The sequence below is a fragment of the Thermobia domestica genome, chromosome 7, assembly GCF_964235325.1.
Source record: "Thermobia domestica chromosome 7, izTheDome1.hap1.1, whole genome shotgun sequence".
NCBI lineage: Eukaryota > Metazoa > Arthropoda > Insecta > Zygentoma > Lepismatidae > Thermobia > Thermobia domestica.
In genome coordinates this window covers 33,048,643-33,067,686 of record NC_137460.1, presented here as the reverse complement: position 1 = coordinate 33,067,686, position 19,044 = coordinate 33,048,643, and the positions used below count along the sequence as shown (strand labels likewise).

At 38.1% G+C, this 19,044-nt stretch overlaps 1 protein-coding gene across 1 annotated transcript in view; it reads right to left on the bottom strand.

Annotated features, from left to right (window-relative positions):
- The window catches only part of LOC145689142 (dynein axonemal heavy chain 5-like), an 85,074-nt gene that overhangs the window by 31,325 nt on the left and 34,705 nt on the right, over positions 1–19,044 (bottom strand). The window contains exons 4-6 of the mRNA XM_081763273.1: positions 16,606–16,750; positions 14,360–14,480; positions 10,164–10,442 (exon numbers count right to left, since the gene is read on the bottom strand). Of these exons, the coding sequence (XP_081619399.1) occupies positions 10,164–10,442; positions 14,360–14,480; positions 16,606–16,750 (545 nt within the window). The remainder of the gene's footprint in view (positions 1–10,163; positions 10,443–14,359; positions 14,481–16,605; positions 16,751–19,044) is intronic.

Genomic DNA, 19,044 nt, shown 5'->3' with positions numbered 1-19,044 from the left:
GTAACGTAGAGGCAGACGCCATTTCACGTTTTTCTAACCCCCCTAGAGATTTGGAAGACGAGAAAAAGAATCAAGAAGATCCGAAAATTTTGTTTACTCAGACCACAAATTCATTTTCAATCTTAAATGAGCCAAATCTGGCAACAGAACAGCGTAAAGATCCGTTTTTTAAAGATATTTTTTCTTGGTTGGAACAGAAAGAAAATAGAAATCCTAAAATAGAACGCCAAGCATTATATTTTACTATTAAAGATGGAATTTTGTATAGAAAACAAAAAACTTCTCAAGGTATAAAATTTTTAGTTGCAGTTCCTACTTCTTTGCGTTATAAAGTTTTTAATGCTTGTCATACGTCTGCATTGGGATCATCTCATTCTGGCTATTCTAAAACCTATGATATGTTAGTAAAAACAGTGTATTTTCCCAACATGAAGAAATATATATATCAGAAGTGTAAAGAATGTACGATTTGTCAAGTATCGAAATCGAAAATTGGTTCTCCGTATGGTACATTGCTTACTTATCCCTCCGTTCCCCCCTTCTATCGCATCCACATAGATGTAGCTGGGAATTATTCCCCCAATAATATGTTAAATCACAAATATATGATAGTTGTAGTAGACAGTTGTACTAGATACATAATTGCAGATTCCCTTCCTGATGTTACAGCAAGTACTTTGGCTTCATTTCTTTATCACAAAGTAATTTTAAAGTTTGGAATTTTCTATGAAATTGTCTTAGACAAAGGTAGTGCATTCACTAGTGGACTATTTAAAGAATTATGTGCTATGATTGGTGCTAACATGCGTTTTGTAAATGTACATGGGCATTACAGTAATGGTGTTTGTGAAGTTACTATTAGAAACATAGAACAACGATTGAAATCTGCTTTATGTGACAAAGATTTAGGAGAATGGATTGACTTATTACAACCCATAGTTTTTTCGCTTAACGTCACCAAGAATTTATCGTCTCAAATTTCACCATTTGAATGTCTTTTTGGCTTCAAACCTAGGTTACTTCATCAGGCAATTTTAAATACCCCGTGTCAATACGAAGAAAATGCCGTTCGTTTACAGCAATTACAAGAGATTAGAGACAAAGCGCAAGAAAATCTTTACAAACGTCATAAAACGGCGACAAAATTTTTTGACAAGAGACATACGAAACCTGCTTTTAAAGAAGGAGAAAAAGTTTGGATATTAGACACTACAAGAAAAAAAGGTCACGCCAAAGCATTCAGCGGCAAGTTTATTGGTCCAGGCATAATTGAACGTGTGGAAAATCCAAATTCATATTTTGTTAAGTATAAGACCGCCCGAGGATCTTACAAGATAGACAGCATAGCAGTCCAGAGATTGAAGAAGTTTTATGAGAAGGAAAACCCGGAAGAGGAAGACCACCTTGAAGACTCTGACGAAGAGATGCCTATCAACGTCTGCACGGAAGACCATACGATGAAAAAGAAGAAGACGAGATGCGAAGACCATCAAGAACCACCAACTGAAGAGATTTTCAACCCCAGGAAACAATGTTTGGAAGAAGAAATTTTCATCCCTTCTCTTCATATTAAGGATATTGTGATTGCCGAAAATCTACCAACGTGGGCAACTATAGGGAAGAATTCTACAGAAGAAAAACCAAAATTTGCTTGTAATACTGCCATCAATCAGAAGATTAGTATTTATAAAGGTAACATAGTGGATATAAAAGCAGATGCCTTAGTAAATCCAACGAATGAAACCTTAACTCCTTTAGGTGGTGCAGATAAAGCCATTCAAGACGCAGCTGGATCTGAATTTTTAGAAGAATGTTTGACCATATCATCATTGAAGCCAGGAGAAGCGAAGATTGCCAATGGTTATCGTTTACCAGCTAATTATGTAATTATGACATGTGGACCACGGAATTCAGACAAGAAGATTTTACGAGAGACGTACAAAAATTGTTTTAAAGTAATGTTGGAGAATGACCTATCTACAATTGTATTACCTAACATTTCAACTGGAGCATTTAAATTTCCGAAGTTAGAAGCTGCCAAAATTGCCTTGGCTACAACAAGAATATTTTTAGAAGAACATCTTGATGACGTAAACCGTGTCGTATTTTGTATTTATGATAGAGAAAATTGGGACATTTATCAGCGATTACTCCCCATATATTTTCCCATTGATGAAGAATCTGTTAGTCCGTCTGTCCGCACGTAACTTGTATGTGGACCACTTTTCTTGAAGATTAGATTGAGCATAGGAACACCTTGCAGATGGTCGATGAACTTTCTTTTAGCACTGGCCACGCTTAGAAGTTAGTTTATCTTGGTTTTGAATTGTGCATCCAAATCCACCGGTGGAACACTTCGAAAATTTGGAAAACTTCGAAAACTTAGAACACTTTGAAACTTGAAGTACTTCAAACAGTTAAACAAGAAATCTTCGAATTACCAGGTTATTTACGATCAGCTAACCTTATTAACAAATTTGGAACACGTTGGTATCTTCAAGAATTGTACCACTTCATTTGATTTGACAGCGTATCACTACAGAAGTTTCCTACTTTTTTTTGAAATGTGAGTATGTGAAGAATGAAGAAAATCTACGACACGCGTATGGATAGTTACTTCGATGGATATATTAAGAAGATGTAAGAAGATTAAAGTCAAGATTGCAAGAACCATGCTCCATCCTTTAGATGTCTAGGATTCGATGCCATGATTGATGTCCAGCATTCGATGCCCGAAGAGGATAAGATTTAAGAAGAAAGAAGATGAAGATAAGAAGAATTTATATGTTAGTTAGGGTTGTAGGTTATATGTGGTGAATAGTTCTGTCGTGCTGATTTCATATAGTTTGATTACAGCCAGTATATGGGGCTATAACCATATCTTGGAATTCTTTTCCAGTCTACGGACGCTTTAAGCCTAAATAACTTAAAGCTCATATTTCTCAAACTGAAATCAGTACCCTTCTTGTGCAGTCTAACTTTACTATCTTTGGTTAGCTAGATAGTATTACACCGTTTTTTTTTCTTTTCGCGTATTAGTCACGTGTGATATTGGTGTTATTTTCTGCATTAGAGGAACATACATATATACAGGTCTACATTGGATTATGAAATATTTATTTATTTGATTATGATTTTATTTTATTATACGTATCTAAGTTTTGATAATCTGTGTTAGTGATAATTAAATTTAGTATTATTCCTACCTTTCATTTCCCTTCCCTGAGCACTTAACGGAACTCCAAACTAACACATGTCACTCACAATGATATTATGCAAGCACTAATGTTTATTTTTCTTTTTCTTACTTTCCATCTTCCCAGAGACGCTGTCGCCATATCTTCAGGTCACCTAGTAAACTATATGAACTGTCTCAGGAACGCACACTCAGCATTTTGCAGTTTGTGGTCAAGAATTAATTCAAAACAAACATTATGTTACACAAAGAACTCTCTTACCTTTAACGAACATTTTTTTTGGACTTTCTCCGATATTTTTTTCTTTCTTTTTCTACTACGGAAAATTAAAATTTTCGTGTATTTTAATTACGAGGAGGGGGTGTGAAGTATCTGTCTATTGGAAATGAAGTGACTGTGTATTTGATATAAAGAAGCATGAACTTTTGAAAACTTATAAAAGAAAACTTTGACTACAACTGTACATTCTCAGACACATGTTGTAAATGCACATTTGTTAAATAAACTTCGACTAGCTTCCTTCTTTCCCTTCCGCATACCTTCGAGCACAGCCTGATACTTCCCGATTAGGTCATCATTCTTGAATTGATCAAAACCACGAAGAACAGAACAACAAGGGGTATTCAATACACGATTGGGACAGGTGTAGGATCATCGGAGAGAAGCGGATCCCACCATTGGAGGACCACCGACTCCACAAGACAAAGAGTACCATTCTGACGGTTCATCGCCGCAGACACCTTTAAGTTTGTCACCAGAGTAGTAGAATGAAGATGTAGAAGGACGTTATCGTAAAGAAGCATTATCGACGCCCCTTGCAGTTCAACAGGATTAAGATCCAGATGTTGACTGTCTCCGGCTAATCCAGACTTCTCCAGAGAAAGATATTCATCATTCCAGATGACCAGGACGACGCCAGCCCTGTTGGATCTCTCAGGCTAGTGCTCATCCTTTATCTTTTAGTCATAACCTTTTCTCTTTCTCTCACCCTTTTCCCCAACTAGTCATTTTCTAAATTAAAAACATTTGAATTTTATTTAAATTCAACCACAATTTTACAGTTAAGTACCGTGTTGTGCATCAGTTCCATCCCCATTTGGTTGCATTTATTTGTTACGTATTCTGAGCTATAACTGATGACACAGCACCGGCACAATACATAACATTAATCCATTTCAACGGAATCATGTTCTACAAGAAATTATCAAAGCCGCTAAATCTGTCTTCAACGTCAACTTTTACGCCATCTATACCAACAATTATGTTCATTTTCATACATCACGTCAAGAAACAACTATTTAACTTACACATCATCATAGGTTTAGTTTTTCTTTTCATGAATATTTGCTCATTACCTACCAATAAAACTCCATTCGAAACACTGTTACTCGAAGACTGTCTTTTTATTGAATAAGACCTTTCTCACAAAACCTACAATACGTAAAATTCCTTGCTACACACTCATTCGTCATGACAATACAGTTCCAGCTTTACGGGCCAACGGCAGAATAGCAATTGGCTTTCGCAATCACATACCATATCGCCATCAGATTTGTCCTGTTCCACACCTCCCCGAGCATATCATCATTACCTTATACTTCAAGCCATTATGATCGCTTTTGCTACTATTTATGTTCATCCAGGCCATCCCATCCCAGTCATATTTCTCATACATTTAAACATTACACCATTCTCGCCGATATCAATTTTCATAGTCGAACTGCAAATGATCGCACATGCTTTACAGACCATATCACTACTCATACTATAGGCATAAAGCATATTCCTCCATCTGCTACTAGGCCTGTGTCAAATACAACGCCCGACATCGCCATCACCTGAAATACACTCACCGCTAACAGTACTATCTATCTTCTTGGTAGTGACCACGCCTATATCATCTCGGCACTGCTCGTTTACATACTGCACCTTCTCGCTTTCGAACGCCTCGCTTTGATAAAGCCAACTGGAATCAATATCGCATATATCTTACTACTGCTGTTGCAGATCTCAAACCTCCTACGATCGTCTGACGAACTACATGCCCACGTCACTACAATCACTTCCGAGATCACCCGTGCATCTGAATTGTACATCTGAACTTCTAGTTCCACTCCATACCAACCTAAATTACCTCCAAACTACCTAGCTCAGATCAAACGTTCCCGTCAAGCATATCGCGACTACGTTCGGACACGAAATCCTGAAGTCCTACGCCTTCACAATCAGCTCCAACGTTCCGTAAAAAGACTACATTGAAGGGTATAGAAAGGGCCAATGGATTAAAATCTGTAACCCTCTCGACTACACGGGACATCCACCACGTTACTGGAAACGTTTTAATGCGCTTTGTGGTAAATTCAGTAAAACCTCTTACCCAATCACATCAATAATAGTCAAGCTGCTTCTGATGAGGACAAGGCCAATGCTTTTGCCGACTACCTCCAAGACATCTTTAACCCTCAACCTTCTGATCATATTTTTTTCTCATTCAGTAATTGAAGTCAACACAGCGACTCCTCTCTTCCAAAATAGTGACAATCATACATTGCCGCCGAATGAACTCACTTCTAATATCACTTCCTCCTATCACTGTTGTCCAGAATAAACGAAAGTCTGCTGCAGGTTTGATTCAATTACATATCGCCATATCAAGGAAAGTCTGCCTTCACCCCTTCTTTTATTAGACTCAATCTTCACTTTCATCTTTCGAACAGGCTTTCTTCCTGCTGAATGTAAGATGTCTAAAACGCTGATGTTCCCAAAACAGAATAAACCATCCAGTGCCGTATCTTCCTATCACCCTATACAACTCACTTCAACTTTTAGCAAAGTACTTGAAGCATTCTCGTCAATAGTCTTCATCCTTATCTCCGTGCACGCAGTCTCATCCCATCTTATCAAGTTGGTTTCCACTCATCATACTCCATCAACGATCAGCTTCAACGGCTAAGCACCCCTATCACAAATCATTATAGTTCTGTGCACCCATCCTGTCTTGTGCATTTTGATCTAGAAAAAGTATTTGACAAAGTCTGGCATCTGGTTCTCATCTTCAAACTCATCAAACTTAAATTACGAACACCATGCATTTGCTTTATCTATCATTTTTCGCCTGCCGCATCAAATATATTCATATTAACAACCACTTATCTCTTCCAATATTTCTACATTCTGGCGTCCCTCAAGGATTAGCTCTGTCCTCCTTACTCTACTTGTTATTCGTTTCAGACTTTCTGACTCTGTCAGCAGACGTATATACATTCCAATATGTAGATGATACTGCCTTCTTCGCTTTCGGCCGTACCATAGGACACACTAATCTCATATTACAAGAATCAATCGATCGCTTCTTTCAGTAGTGTCGAAAATGGAGTCTCACTATAAATGCTTCAAAAAGACAGGCCATCGTATTTCTTCCACCACACGAACGCTCCAGACTCCACAGAAATCCATCACTTTTCTCTCCGTTCAGAATTCACAAATTCGTTCCAGTAAAACAGTCACCTATATTGGCATTGTATTTGATCAACATTTTACTTGGATTCCTCATTCAACTACGTTAAAACTAAAGTCTATAATCGTCTCAATCTCCTGAAATGTCTGACTGACACGACATTGGGATTTACATCGCACATAGTTCTAAATACATATAAGGTTTTTCTTCCGTACTTACTTACGGGTTCACCGCCTTCCTACTACTTCAAGTTGGTAACCTTTGAGCGTCATGCCTTTCGTATCGCTCATTGTATTACACTTCCCAATCCGACTCGTTACTTGTTTTTTCTCCATTTCTTTACCACATTGAATCTCTCCGCCGAAACTCCATCACCATTCGCTACCAGGAAGAACAACCACTGTTTTCCGAAACCATGCATTACCTCTCGCCTTTCATCTCTTCGCCCACGATCCTACCATCTCCCTCTCAATTTACTCTTTACACTATATTGCTATACCTGACCGCATAATCATCCAGACTTCGCACTTGTGCAAGATCACCGCCTTCATGTCCGTTTTCCGTATATCTACCCGTCATATCAAGCACAGTAACCCCTCTGTCATCTAACAGGGTCTCCTCTGTCTACATTGGCCTAGCGTCGCCCCTAGGCAGAAGATAACCCGCATTTGTCTTTATTAACAGTGTCTATGTGTTGTGGCGTGTATCGCCCCTCATTTCATACTTCATACTCATTAATACAGACTTAAATTCTTTCCCTCAATATTGTTTTGTAACTATTATTATTCTACTTGTAACTATGAATATTTTGTTAATTACCTCACCTATAAAATGATTATAGTCACAAAGACTATAATGACCCAGAATATAAAGTGATAAATAAAGAAATATCTCTTAGCCCAACGCCTATAACCTTAAATCCAATCATTTCCGTTGCAACCCTTTCCTAAAAGAGGGTATAGCTCTCTACAGGATAGCTAGCCCAAGGGCTAGCATTGAAAAGAAAAAAATAAGAGTATATAAATATAACACATGCTGGAAGAGCATACTGGCCTCATGGTCGGTGGATTGAATTTTTTTTGTAGGGCACAATTTAGCTTGTGTTCGTCGTTTTATTATTTTTATTTTGATTACAGAGCAAATTAAGATTCTTAAACCGGGACACCTAATATCAGGAGTGGCCATTTTTTTTTTTTTTTAACGTTTGAAGGCTACTTTTTAGAAATTACTGCCTTATGATTTGGGGCATTGTTATGGAGCAGATGCCACTGAACATCACCCAAATACTAGGGGCTCACCCATGTGATACGTTTCAATAACCGCAACAATACCTCAACGTAAAATGAGGCATTAATTTTCTGCCCCAAACTCTTTATGCACAATGCCCTTACTATCATAAAAAAAAAACTGCAAAATTTTGATTTTTGATTTTGACTGGCGTATTTTCTTGGCTTGTGGATAGTTAGAAGACTTTCACTCTGCACTGTGACGTTTTGTCGAAGTCATATTGAAAATCCATGTCTCATATCTAGTAAATATATTCAGGAGAATGTTAGGGTTCCTATTGGCGGTAGCAATCAGTTTTCTGTAGTGATCAATCCTGTCCCTTTGTTGGTCATTTGTTAAAGAATGAGGCACGAAACGGGCACAGACCTTCCTCTTGTTGAGATCATCAGTCATCCTTTACCGCACAGTTTCTTGATTCATGTGCAACTCCTCAGCAAGGATTTGTAGTGGCGCATTTCGGTCTTCCGAGATCATCCTCACTTTCTCCACCAATCCATAGTGTTCTCCCTGTTCTTGTTGCACCCGAATATTCGTCATCTTCAATTTACTCTCGTTCCTCCCTGAAACGCCTGTGCCATACATAATCAAGCGCACGGGAGAAACAAGTGGTCCCATGCACTTGTTACAACTTTTGATAAGTTTCTGTATCAGTTTTATCCAAACTCGTACAAAATTTGATGTTCCCTCTTTTGTTCCATGTTGACCTTATTCGTGACGCAGTTTACCAAACCCTGTCTACACTCATCACGCCCACACACCTAACTGTCAGTCACGATAAACATGCACTTGGTGAGTTAGGAGAAAGTCGGACAAAAGCTGTTTGCTTGTTCCTCAGCATTTATATGGATAGTATAGCTTGAATGAGTTTTCAAATGCTAAATAGATTTGTTATGGACACAAAAATATTTATTTCAGTGGAAAAAGCTGTTAAATTTCGAGAGAAAAAACATCTTTTAAAGGGTATGCAAAAACCCGGTTTTGACTGACCAGGTGGGACAAAACCGGGTATATATAAAATAATTATTTTAAAAAAGCTTTTTTTACAAGAAAAATATGTAATTACTCCAAGAACTAGTACAGTAAGAATCAATACAACTGAAAAAATATGTGAGCTTAAAAAGTACGGAAAATATAGAGGGCTAGACTATATTAGACCAATAACATAGAAAAAATAATTTTAGGTCACGATTTTGTTAAATCTAAGAACAAAAATCACAAATAAAAGTTTCATCATATTCGTCCACATTGCTACGAGCTTCGTGTGCTCATCCTTTACAGTTAAGACACAGATGTCCTGGTTTTATCCTACTACGCCATTATTCAGAACTACAGGCCTAGCACCTCTCAAAGAACACAAAAATCCTGATTCGAGACATGAAATAACATCACAAAGAGTTATTATTATATGTTGTATACTTACATAAGTCAATCTTCCAGTGGTTAGGAACAGCAGTATATTATCGATGGAAGACAAATCAAAACTTTTCTACACAAATTCTTCAACACATCGCCAACGACAAAGGAGCCACTTACTGGGGTTTCTCTTAAACTAAGAATGACATGGCGCCTGTTTGCAACTAATTCCATGCGTTGGCCGACAGATAGTGGCATAATATAGCCAGAAAACCCAGGTCCCGGTTTTATACACCTACCCGGTTTTATCCGACTTTCCCCTACTCATGAAACATTCCCCTTTTCTTTGCACTACAGCTCATTTGCATAGTTGCACAACATGTTGAGTAAAAACTAGTCTCGATTTCAAATATCATATATATATACATATATATATACAATGGCGGATCCAAGGAGGGCTATAGGGGCTATAGCCCCTCTTCAAGCTCAGTATACATGGAATAAAATGAGCTTCAATCCTGGTTTACATTCGATAAAGCGGCAAACTATAGTTTAGGTTCCTCCCTTGATCATATCCTGGATCCGCCAATATATATATATATATATATATATATATATATATATATATATATATATATATATATATATATATATATATATGTGTGTGTGTGTGTGTGTGCATATACATACTATGTACGTAAAACAGAAACAAAGAAACAAACAAATTTTAACTCTAATCTGATCAAAATTAACGGATTGTTGTTTTATTGTCTCCTGGTGTGGTAGAAAGAGAACATTGGATGAAAGAAATTCGGTCACATGTTCCTATACTCCAGTTTGAATATGAATATATAATGAAAAGCACTTACCTGCGTCCAAATCAACATTAGTTATGAATCGCCTTCTCAATGTCTCCAGTGATTGCCTTGTTACTCTCACGAGGACATCCACAACCTTCCTGCTGTAATACCGTCTCATCTCTGACACAGCATTCCTCACCATTTCCTGCATTGCTTTGTTTAAGCCGCCCCCAGATGTCTGATGAAGGGTGTGAGGATTATCAAATAACTCCCACAATATACTCCAGTCTTGTTGTTGGGAGCTTGAGTCGCTTGGAGTAACTGCAGATTCTCCATCTTCTCCTTGTTCTGTGAGAAAGTAAATAAACTTCTATACTTTCCTACTTCTTTCGTGAATGGAATTGATCTAGCAGAATTAATAGCTAAATATATACAGGGTTTGTCCGGAAAGTAATAGGACTGAGTCGATTAAAAACAAATATTGAGCCAATCGTTACAATTCTTTAATAACTTTCAAAATAGGCTCCTTCTGCGTCGATGCAGCGCTGCCAGCGCGATTTCCAAGCATTGAAGGCGTCACGGAAGTCATTCTCCGGAATAGCCTTGAGAGCCGCGGTGCAAGCTGCTTGGATCCTCTCTGTCGTCTCAAAATGCTTGCCTTTGATCGGGCGTTTCAGGCGAGGAAACAAAAATAAGTCCGGGGGGGCACATCTGGGCTGTAGGGCGGCTGCGAAAGCGTTGGGATGCCGGCCTTGGTCAGGTAGCTGTTCACAAGAAAGGCGGTGTGAGCCGGGGCGTTGTCGTGGTGCAGCTTCCAGTCGGCTCCAATGTCTGGTCGGACCCGATTGACCCTTCGTTTGAGTCTCTTGAGCACTTCTAAGTAAAACTTGGCGTTGACGGTTTGTCCAGGAGGAACAAATTCATGGTGGATGATGCCTTTGATGTCAAAAAAGACAATGAGCATCGTTTTCACTTTGGATTTGCTCATTCTTCCCTTTTTTGGGCGAGGAGACGCCGGCGTGTGCCATTCGGAAGATTGTCTCTTTGTCTCGGGATCATACTCAAAGATCCATGATTCGTCACATGTGATTACGTTATTCAAAAATTGGGGGTCACTTTCACACATGTTCAAATTTTCTTGGCACAATTCCACTCGCCGCAATTTCTGGTCGTCAGTGAGCACTTTTGGGACAACCTTCGCGCACACCTTGCACATGTTCAAATGCTCCGTCACAATTTCATGAACCACAGTTTTTGGTAAATTTAACATCTGGGCAATTAAACGAATACTTAGTCGACGGTCTGAGTTCAAAACTTCGCGCACACGAGTCACATTGTCGGTGTTTGTCGAAATCGAAGGTCTTCCAGCACGGTCTTCATCGGCGACCTCTTCCCGGCCCTCCGAAAAGGCCTTGTGCCACCGAAACAGACCACTTCTTGCTAAAGCATCATCTGGGTAAGCTTGCTTGATCATATCAAACGTCTCTGTCGCAAATTTACCGAGTTTAACACAGAATTTAATCGCGTACCTCTGCTCTAACGAACGCTGCATTTTCGGCTTGCACCACTCACAGAAACACGTCGCGCAAGAAAGCCTGTCCTGACTCTCCGTGTGCTCGAAGACAACTGACCAGCCGCTCGTTCGTTAGCTTGAAACGCCCTCTACCGGATCCAGTCGGTGCGCGCACGCTCCGAAGTACAGTCATGGCGGAATAAAACCAGTCCTATTACTTCCCGGACAAACCCTGTATTTATTCTTAGCATCTCTACTATGAAGTGTATTAGTTAAAGAATCTGCCTTATAAGTTATGGAGGAGTATAAGTTATGAATAGTTTCGATTGGAATGTTGTACCAATAATCTTCATGCAGTGCAGCCAGATCCCACAGTTCAGGGCCGTAAAATTCGATATTGAAATACGGTATACGAAAAAAAAAAAAAAAAGACTGTCCAGGAGAGAGAAATTCAAGGGAGATGTATACTGGAAACATTGTTAGTGTTGTTCTTGCTTAGAGATAATTGAATACGAACAAATAAAAGAGCTTGCGCAAAATTTTCTTAGGCCTAGGGACATAAAATACCTAAATACACGCTTGAGTGTAGCATTGGGTTCCGTCATCGACAATGAAGGAGAATTTGCTTCGGAGACTGAGCTCCAGAACTGACCACCAGTGTTCGATAATTAGGAGGACTTGGAAATAGGTGCCCCAAGAGGAGATGTCATGGTTCATTCCGATGTCCATGAAATCACGCTTCAACAACTCCAGCAGTACGAGTTGACTTGGAAAAATTACGTCATTGGACGAAAATAACATTTGGACCGCATGAGGTCACCTTGGTCATCTAAGACCTTCACACAATCACTAGCGTCTTCTGAGTGTAATCACAGAACCACAGAATGCCGGGAAATTTTGGTCTATAGTACCACAGAGCTGTTTCCATGTTTCACAGTAGGGAGGAGACAGGCGAATACGATTATTTAGATTTTAACCATACATAAATACGAGCTGTTGTTGCAAATAAAGTAAAAGTAGACTCAGCGGACCGAGTTAGTGTTTCTAATCAGCAGTGGTCCATTTTCCATGTACTCCAATACGGTAAAGCGGTACAGGCGGAAATCAGAGGTTTCGAAATTGCAACCCGCCTCGAATGTTCAGGGTATGTAACTCCCGTTAGATTGTAATTGTCATAGAAGTCTTCTCTAGTTGCTGAATAATTTTACGCAGTCACTTTTATCCCAACAGCTTCATTTTATGTTTTGCTTGAGGGAGAAGATTCTCCGATATAATTAGGGGTTAAGATTTTTCATTCGTGTAAAATGCTATGGTTGAATAGCAAGCATAAAATGCTTGCTGAAATACCAGAACATATCAAGGAGCTAATGTTGAAAAAGAAGCTGACAAAGTGTATAACAATATGAAACTTCGCCTTGTGGTTCCGTGTAATTGTCATTCCCAGATGTGTATAGAACAATATAGAAAAACGTTTTTGAATACCTATTTTATCACCATTCTATTGATCTCACAATGATTTGAAGTAGTAACATTCTACACTGAATTTAGTTTATTTTCAATAAATTGTTTTTTTTTTAAACATGAAATACACATGTAAAAAAGAAATTACATGGGCTTTATATAACCTATTTAAAGACGAGCTCATCAAAAGTGCCATGATGGGACTATTCCCAGGCGCGGTCTTATATTGAGGTTACACGGTCACGTATCCCTCCATCCATTATCCAAAAAGAACTGGAATTATAACAATAATATGCAAATTCTTTAACTGGTACTTTTTTCAATGTTTTCAGTTGTGACGCTGCAGGCAAAGTAAGCCGTATTTGTAACTAAACAGAACAGTAGTTTTGTACGTTCATGGCTTAGACGAAATTTGGCAACATAGTGATCAATGGATTCTGGCTGCGGACATCCAGCCAAATTTATTTAACATGATCTCTACCTTTGAAGCTGTGAAAGTGCTAAGTGGGTCGTCCCCCCCCCTGGAAGTTGAACTTGAATTTTTATCAGGACTGCCACCAATTAACTTAGCGACGGTGAAAACTAATGCTGATATCGGTCGTTTTCGATATCTTTACATGTTACCATTTCACTTCCCCGGGTGCCGCTGAAAACTTAAATTGGACTTAAAGGTCATCGAGAGTAATACAGTTTATAAGAGCGAACCCGAAAACTATGGACTTATCGGCCGTTTTTACGTGCAACGGGGGTCTTACCCTCACTGGGGGACTGAATTTGGACTTAAAGGGTATCGAAACTGTTACCAAACAGCTAATGGCACTAGAAAACTGAGGATTTGACAAAAAAAATCGGTCTTATTTCTGTAGGCACTATGTATTTCCCTTGACCTTCCCCCTAGGTGTGCTAGGGGATCTTACCCTAACAGTACTATTTTCCAGACTGCATGTAATATGTGTAAGCGTTTCAGAGTTATGGTGTAACACACTCACATACATACACATACATCCAAGGGTAAAAGTGAAGGGGACCGCGGGGGTGTGCCGTACCCCCACCTCAAAAAAATACCGTATATATACGGCATTCCTCAGTTCCTAAAAAATTACAATGGGCAAAGATAAGCAAGGAGACGGCGCGACATCATGCTACTACCTACCGTCCCCCTACCTTTTCAGATCCACTTTTACCTTTGCATACATCTATTTATATATATATATAAATATATGGATATAAATGTTGGCAAAGCATTTGAATTTTAATTCCATTCTTAAGGAAAACATGGAAAACAATTTACCTTCTGACATAATGTCAAACTCATCTGATTCGACCACAGGAATCATCTGTCCAGCTTTCCTCACCAATTCTAAGAGTTCTTCCACTGCTTCTTCAACCATCAGACTCTTTCTATGGAGTTCCTATTCAATACAAATTTAAATATATGAATTTTAAGTTGTGTTTTTTTAAAAAAAACATATTTTTACATACTAAGCGATATAGTAGTTGAAAATTAAAGAAAAAAACTCGGAACATTTGTGACTGATGTGAACAATAAAAGCATTACATTCATTCTATTAATTTTATAGCAAGCCATTACGGTGAATAATTCACACTAAAACACGGAACAAAATGTCCCACTTCCCTAGTAGCAGAGACAACTTGCAAACCGCTTGCTGTAAGCTTGAATTGCAAGTCGGTCAAGCTTGAATCCAGCTTGATTGGGAAACGTGCAAGCATGCTGCAAGATGGATCCCAATAACGAAGTTAGATGGGAGCAACCTTGCATTCAGTGTTCCATTCAAGCTTGACGCAAGCGTTTTACGCTGGCGGCAAACCAATAGCCAATGAACGGCCAGTGATGCTATGAAAGCTCTGCGAAGGGTCTAAAGCATTGCTTGCAAGTACAACAAAGGGCAGATTGTACGAAAGCACGTGTTGAAAGTGCAAGGGTAGAAAGCCAAAAGCCAACCACGCGCCAACTGCCCAAAAGCTTTCTTGCTACTAGGGTTCCTACTCAAAAAGACATCATTGTTAGACTTAGAATCAATAATGAACAGAAATTAGCATTGTTTTTCTTTTGTATCTTTTTCTTATCTCTATTTAGTTTGTTTCTTTTCTTAAAAAAAATTAAAAAATAAAAATAAAAACAAGACTTGAGTACATTTAAAAACCTTTCTCACTCTAACTTTACAATTTTTCACCATACTAGGAGGATAGAATGAATTTTAACTGATGTACTAATCGTGGAAAAATATTATTTTACATTTCAATGTATATAAAATAACTGAATTTAACAGTAAGACTATCCATTGCTTTGGATTGATTATTTTAACAAATGAAACACTGATGAAAGTTTAAAACACACTTTAGAAAAATATAATAACGGTTTCGGATATCTAACATATCCTTCTTCAGACAATATCGAAAATAAATCTTATAAAAAAAAGTGTGTTTTAAGCTTTGGTCAGTGTTTCTTTTGTTGAATTTCACACATTTCCTTGATTCATAATTGGACCTAAGAGGCCCTAACTTGAACCCAAAACAGTTATAGTTTCCATATAGCCTTCACTTTAAACATATTGTTCTTGGAGCCAAAATAAGCAACGGCACAAATCTGTCTTCAACATTGGTGGGAGGGGTATGATCGTTCCCATGATTTTTTTAAAAGCGATGTTCAAAATATTTATGAACTTGGAAAACAATGTTATGAAGGATCAGAGGCAGAGTTTCTTCAACATTGGGAGGCGGGTAGATTTGAGACTTATTCTGGGGGGAGGGGGGCATCAATTTCATCTCACTTTTCTTTCTTTTTTCTGTGTGTTTTGAAAAATCGAACACAAATCATTTCATTTCTCCCCAAAGAACACATTTCAAATCGGATTATTGGGGGGGGACAGTCGCCCCAGTTTCAGGATTGGAGGGGATACGTCCCCTTCATCCCCGAGGGATTTGCACCATGAAAATAAGTAATTATACATGTTCTGTTTATTAATTTATTTTTTGAAGAAAGTTTCTGGAAGGAACCTGAATCTTTAGCTATTGCATACTGTAGTCCTCTTCTGAGTCACATAATATGATGGGTTAGAAATTTTGGTTAGTTTTGGGTTAATTAAATGCAACAGACTCAAAGTATTATTTGGATCTTCAAAAATCAGATTGAGTAGAAAATGTGTTGCCAGATTTTACGTTTTTTCCTTAGTTTTACGTTTTTCTGATATGTTTTATATTATATGTTTCTATTTATCCCTGAAGGATTACATATGTATTTGTTATGTGCAAATTTTTAATATCATATCTTTCTTTTTAAAATCTAAAAATCTTTCGTTTTTATTCCTCTGAAAAATTTAGTAACTTATACAATGATACATTCCTTACGAAATTTCCTCAGAAGGCGGCTGGAGCAAGTAGCAACTGAAAATTCATCCTACCATTTGAAAATATAGGACACTTATAAGTATCTAATTTCGTACAAAAAATATCCCCATTATGATATGTTCTAAAATCTAAAGTAATATTATTTCATATAAACGTAACACAACTTACAACAGCAGCCTGTCTACAAACGGCCTCAGTTTTCTCAAGGAATTCTTCAATTTTCCAGGGATTATCTTCGGGAAGTGTGTGTAAAGAAACTCTTTGCATACTTTCGAGGACTTCCAAAATACGATTCGTATATACATCGTGTACTCTGAAAGCAAAATATGTACATAAAATCGAACTGTTTTATACAACACAGTGACTAATAGTAAAATATGATACAAATGTTATCATTAGAACAGCAAAAAAATAAAATTTTCGAAAACAGGTATAAAAATCTCTGTCTATTAGCAGTATCAGTAAACGAAATTTGTTTTCTATTGCTGTCTAGGTAGGTAACCAAGAAAGTTCTGTCGCTTTTTTACCCACCGCATTCGAACATCGATATGCCACCTAAGACGTACCTGGAAGATAAAAAATAGTCTCTATCGGCATCGACGATCTTCTGCCAACGTTCTGGAAGACCATGGATTCCACAGCAGTACAACTTGCTGAGAACTGAAGCGAAGAAGGTATCAAGTGCATTTTGCACCTCTACTAGGGATTTGAACTGGCGTCGTCTAAGGTGATTGTCCAAGAAATGGAACAGGTGATAATCGATCGGTGCAACGTCCGGGGAGTATGGCGGATGGAACAGTGTTTTCATTCAAGACGTAGAATGGTGTCCCAGGCCATCCTAGCCACGTGGTGTTTAGCGTTGTCCTGTAACAGGAGGACCCCTTTGCGATTCAGAAGTGCTGGCTCCAGAGTTTTCAGTTTTTCTTGAACATAGCTCAACTGCTGACAGTACACAGTTGCATTGATGCTCTGACCAGCTGGTAGCAGTTCCCGATGCGCGATGCCGGAGCAGCATACCAAACACATAGGAGGTTCTTTTCCTATTGGAGTGCTGGTTTCGGCTGTTTTGAAATAGGTTCATAGGATACTAACCAATTATGAGAGCACCATGGAGCTTCGTACATAACCCACTTCTCATCACATGCCAACACTCTGTTAAAAAATGGCTCCTTCCGCAGACGAGACACCAAAGAAACACAGGTGTCTGTTCGTGTTGCTTTCTGGCCCGGAGTCAAATCATGTGGGACCCCTCGACCCAAGTTGTAGTGCTTCCCAAGTTGATGGAGGCACTGCCGAATGATTTCTCCACCCACACTGAATTGTAGTCCTAGTTCCTCACATGTCTTGCCACTGCTCGGCTGAATTGCTGAATGAAGATCTTCATTTTGTACATGTGTTGGTCTTCCGGTACGTGGTGGTTCTTTGAGTGTTTCGTCACCGTTCTTAAACTTGTTAAACCACCGCTGCACTGTCCGCGTCGTTACGACACTCCTACCAAAAGCTTGGCATATCTTCCATCCCGCTGCAGCGGCGTTTGACTCAAGTTTGAATTCGTACAGCATACACGCCCTTATGACGCTGTGGAGGTCTCATATTCACTCCGTCCTTACGCACTTTCATGGTGTAACTGAACTGCCACAATCAAGTAGTGTGTTAGATATACCAATACAGACAACTGACCTTCGCCTCATCTCGATTCGCATTCAACTCACGGTGTGAGGACCAATTGAAACAGACCTCCACAAAAAGCGACAGAACTTTCTTGGTTACCTTTATGTACCAAGATCGTTTGCCATATTGATTTTAGAAAAAGGTGAACTAAATAACAAGAGTTGTCTATAGTACAAAATATTAGGAAAAGTCAATTAAACGGCTAAGATTATTTATGATACAGAAGGTTTAACAACGTAAATTAAAATGATTAAGATTGTCTATGATACAGAAAATTTACAGGAAGAAATAAATTAAATGAGTACAGAAGCCTTATAGAAAGAGTATATAAACTAAACGACTAAGATTGTCTATGATACAGAAAAATTTTAGAAAGAGTATATAAGCTAAACAACGAACATTGTCTATGATACAGAAAACTTTTAGAAAAGTATATAAACTAAACAACAAAGATTATCTATGATACAGAAAACTTTTAGAAATAGTATATAAACTAAACGACTAAGATTGTCTATGATACAGAAAAATTTAGAAACACTATAGACTAAACAACGAAGATTGTCTATGATACAGAAAACTTTTAGAAACAAAATATAAACTAAACCAACGAAGATTGTCTATGATACAGAAGACTTTCAGAAATAGTATATAAACTAAACGACTAAGATTGTCTATGACACAGAAAAAATTTAGAAAGAGTATATAAACTAAACAACGAAGATTGTCTATGATACAGAAAAATTTTAGAAACAGTATATAAACTAAACAACGAAGATTGTCTATGATACAGAAAAATTTTAGAAAGAGTATATAAGCTAAACAACGAACATTGTCTATGATACAGAAAACTTTTAGAAAAGTATATAAACTAAACAACAAAGATTATCTATGATACAGAAAACTTTTAGAAATAGTATATAAACTAAACGACTAAGA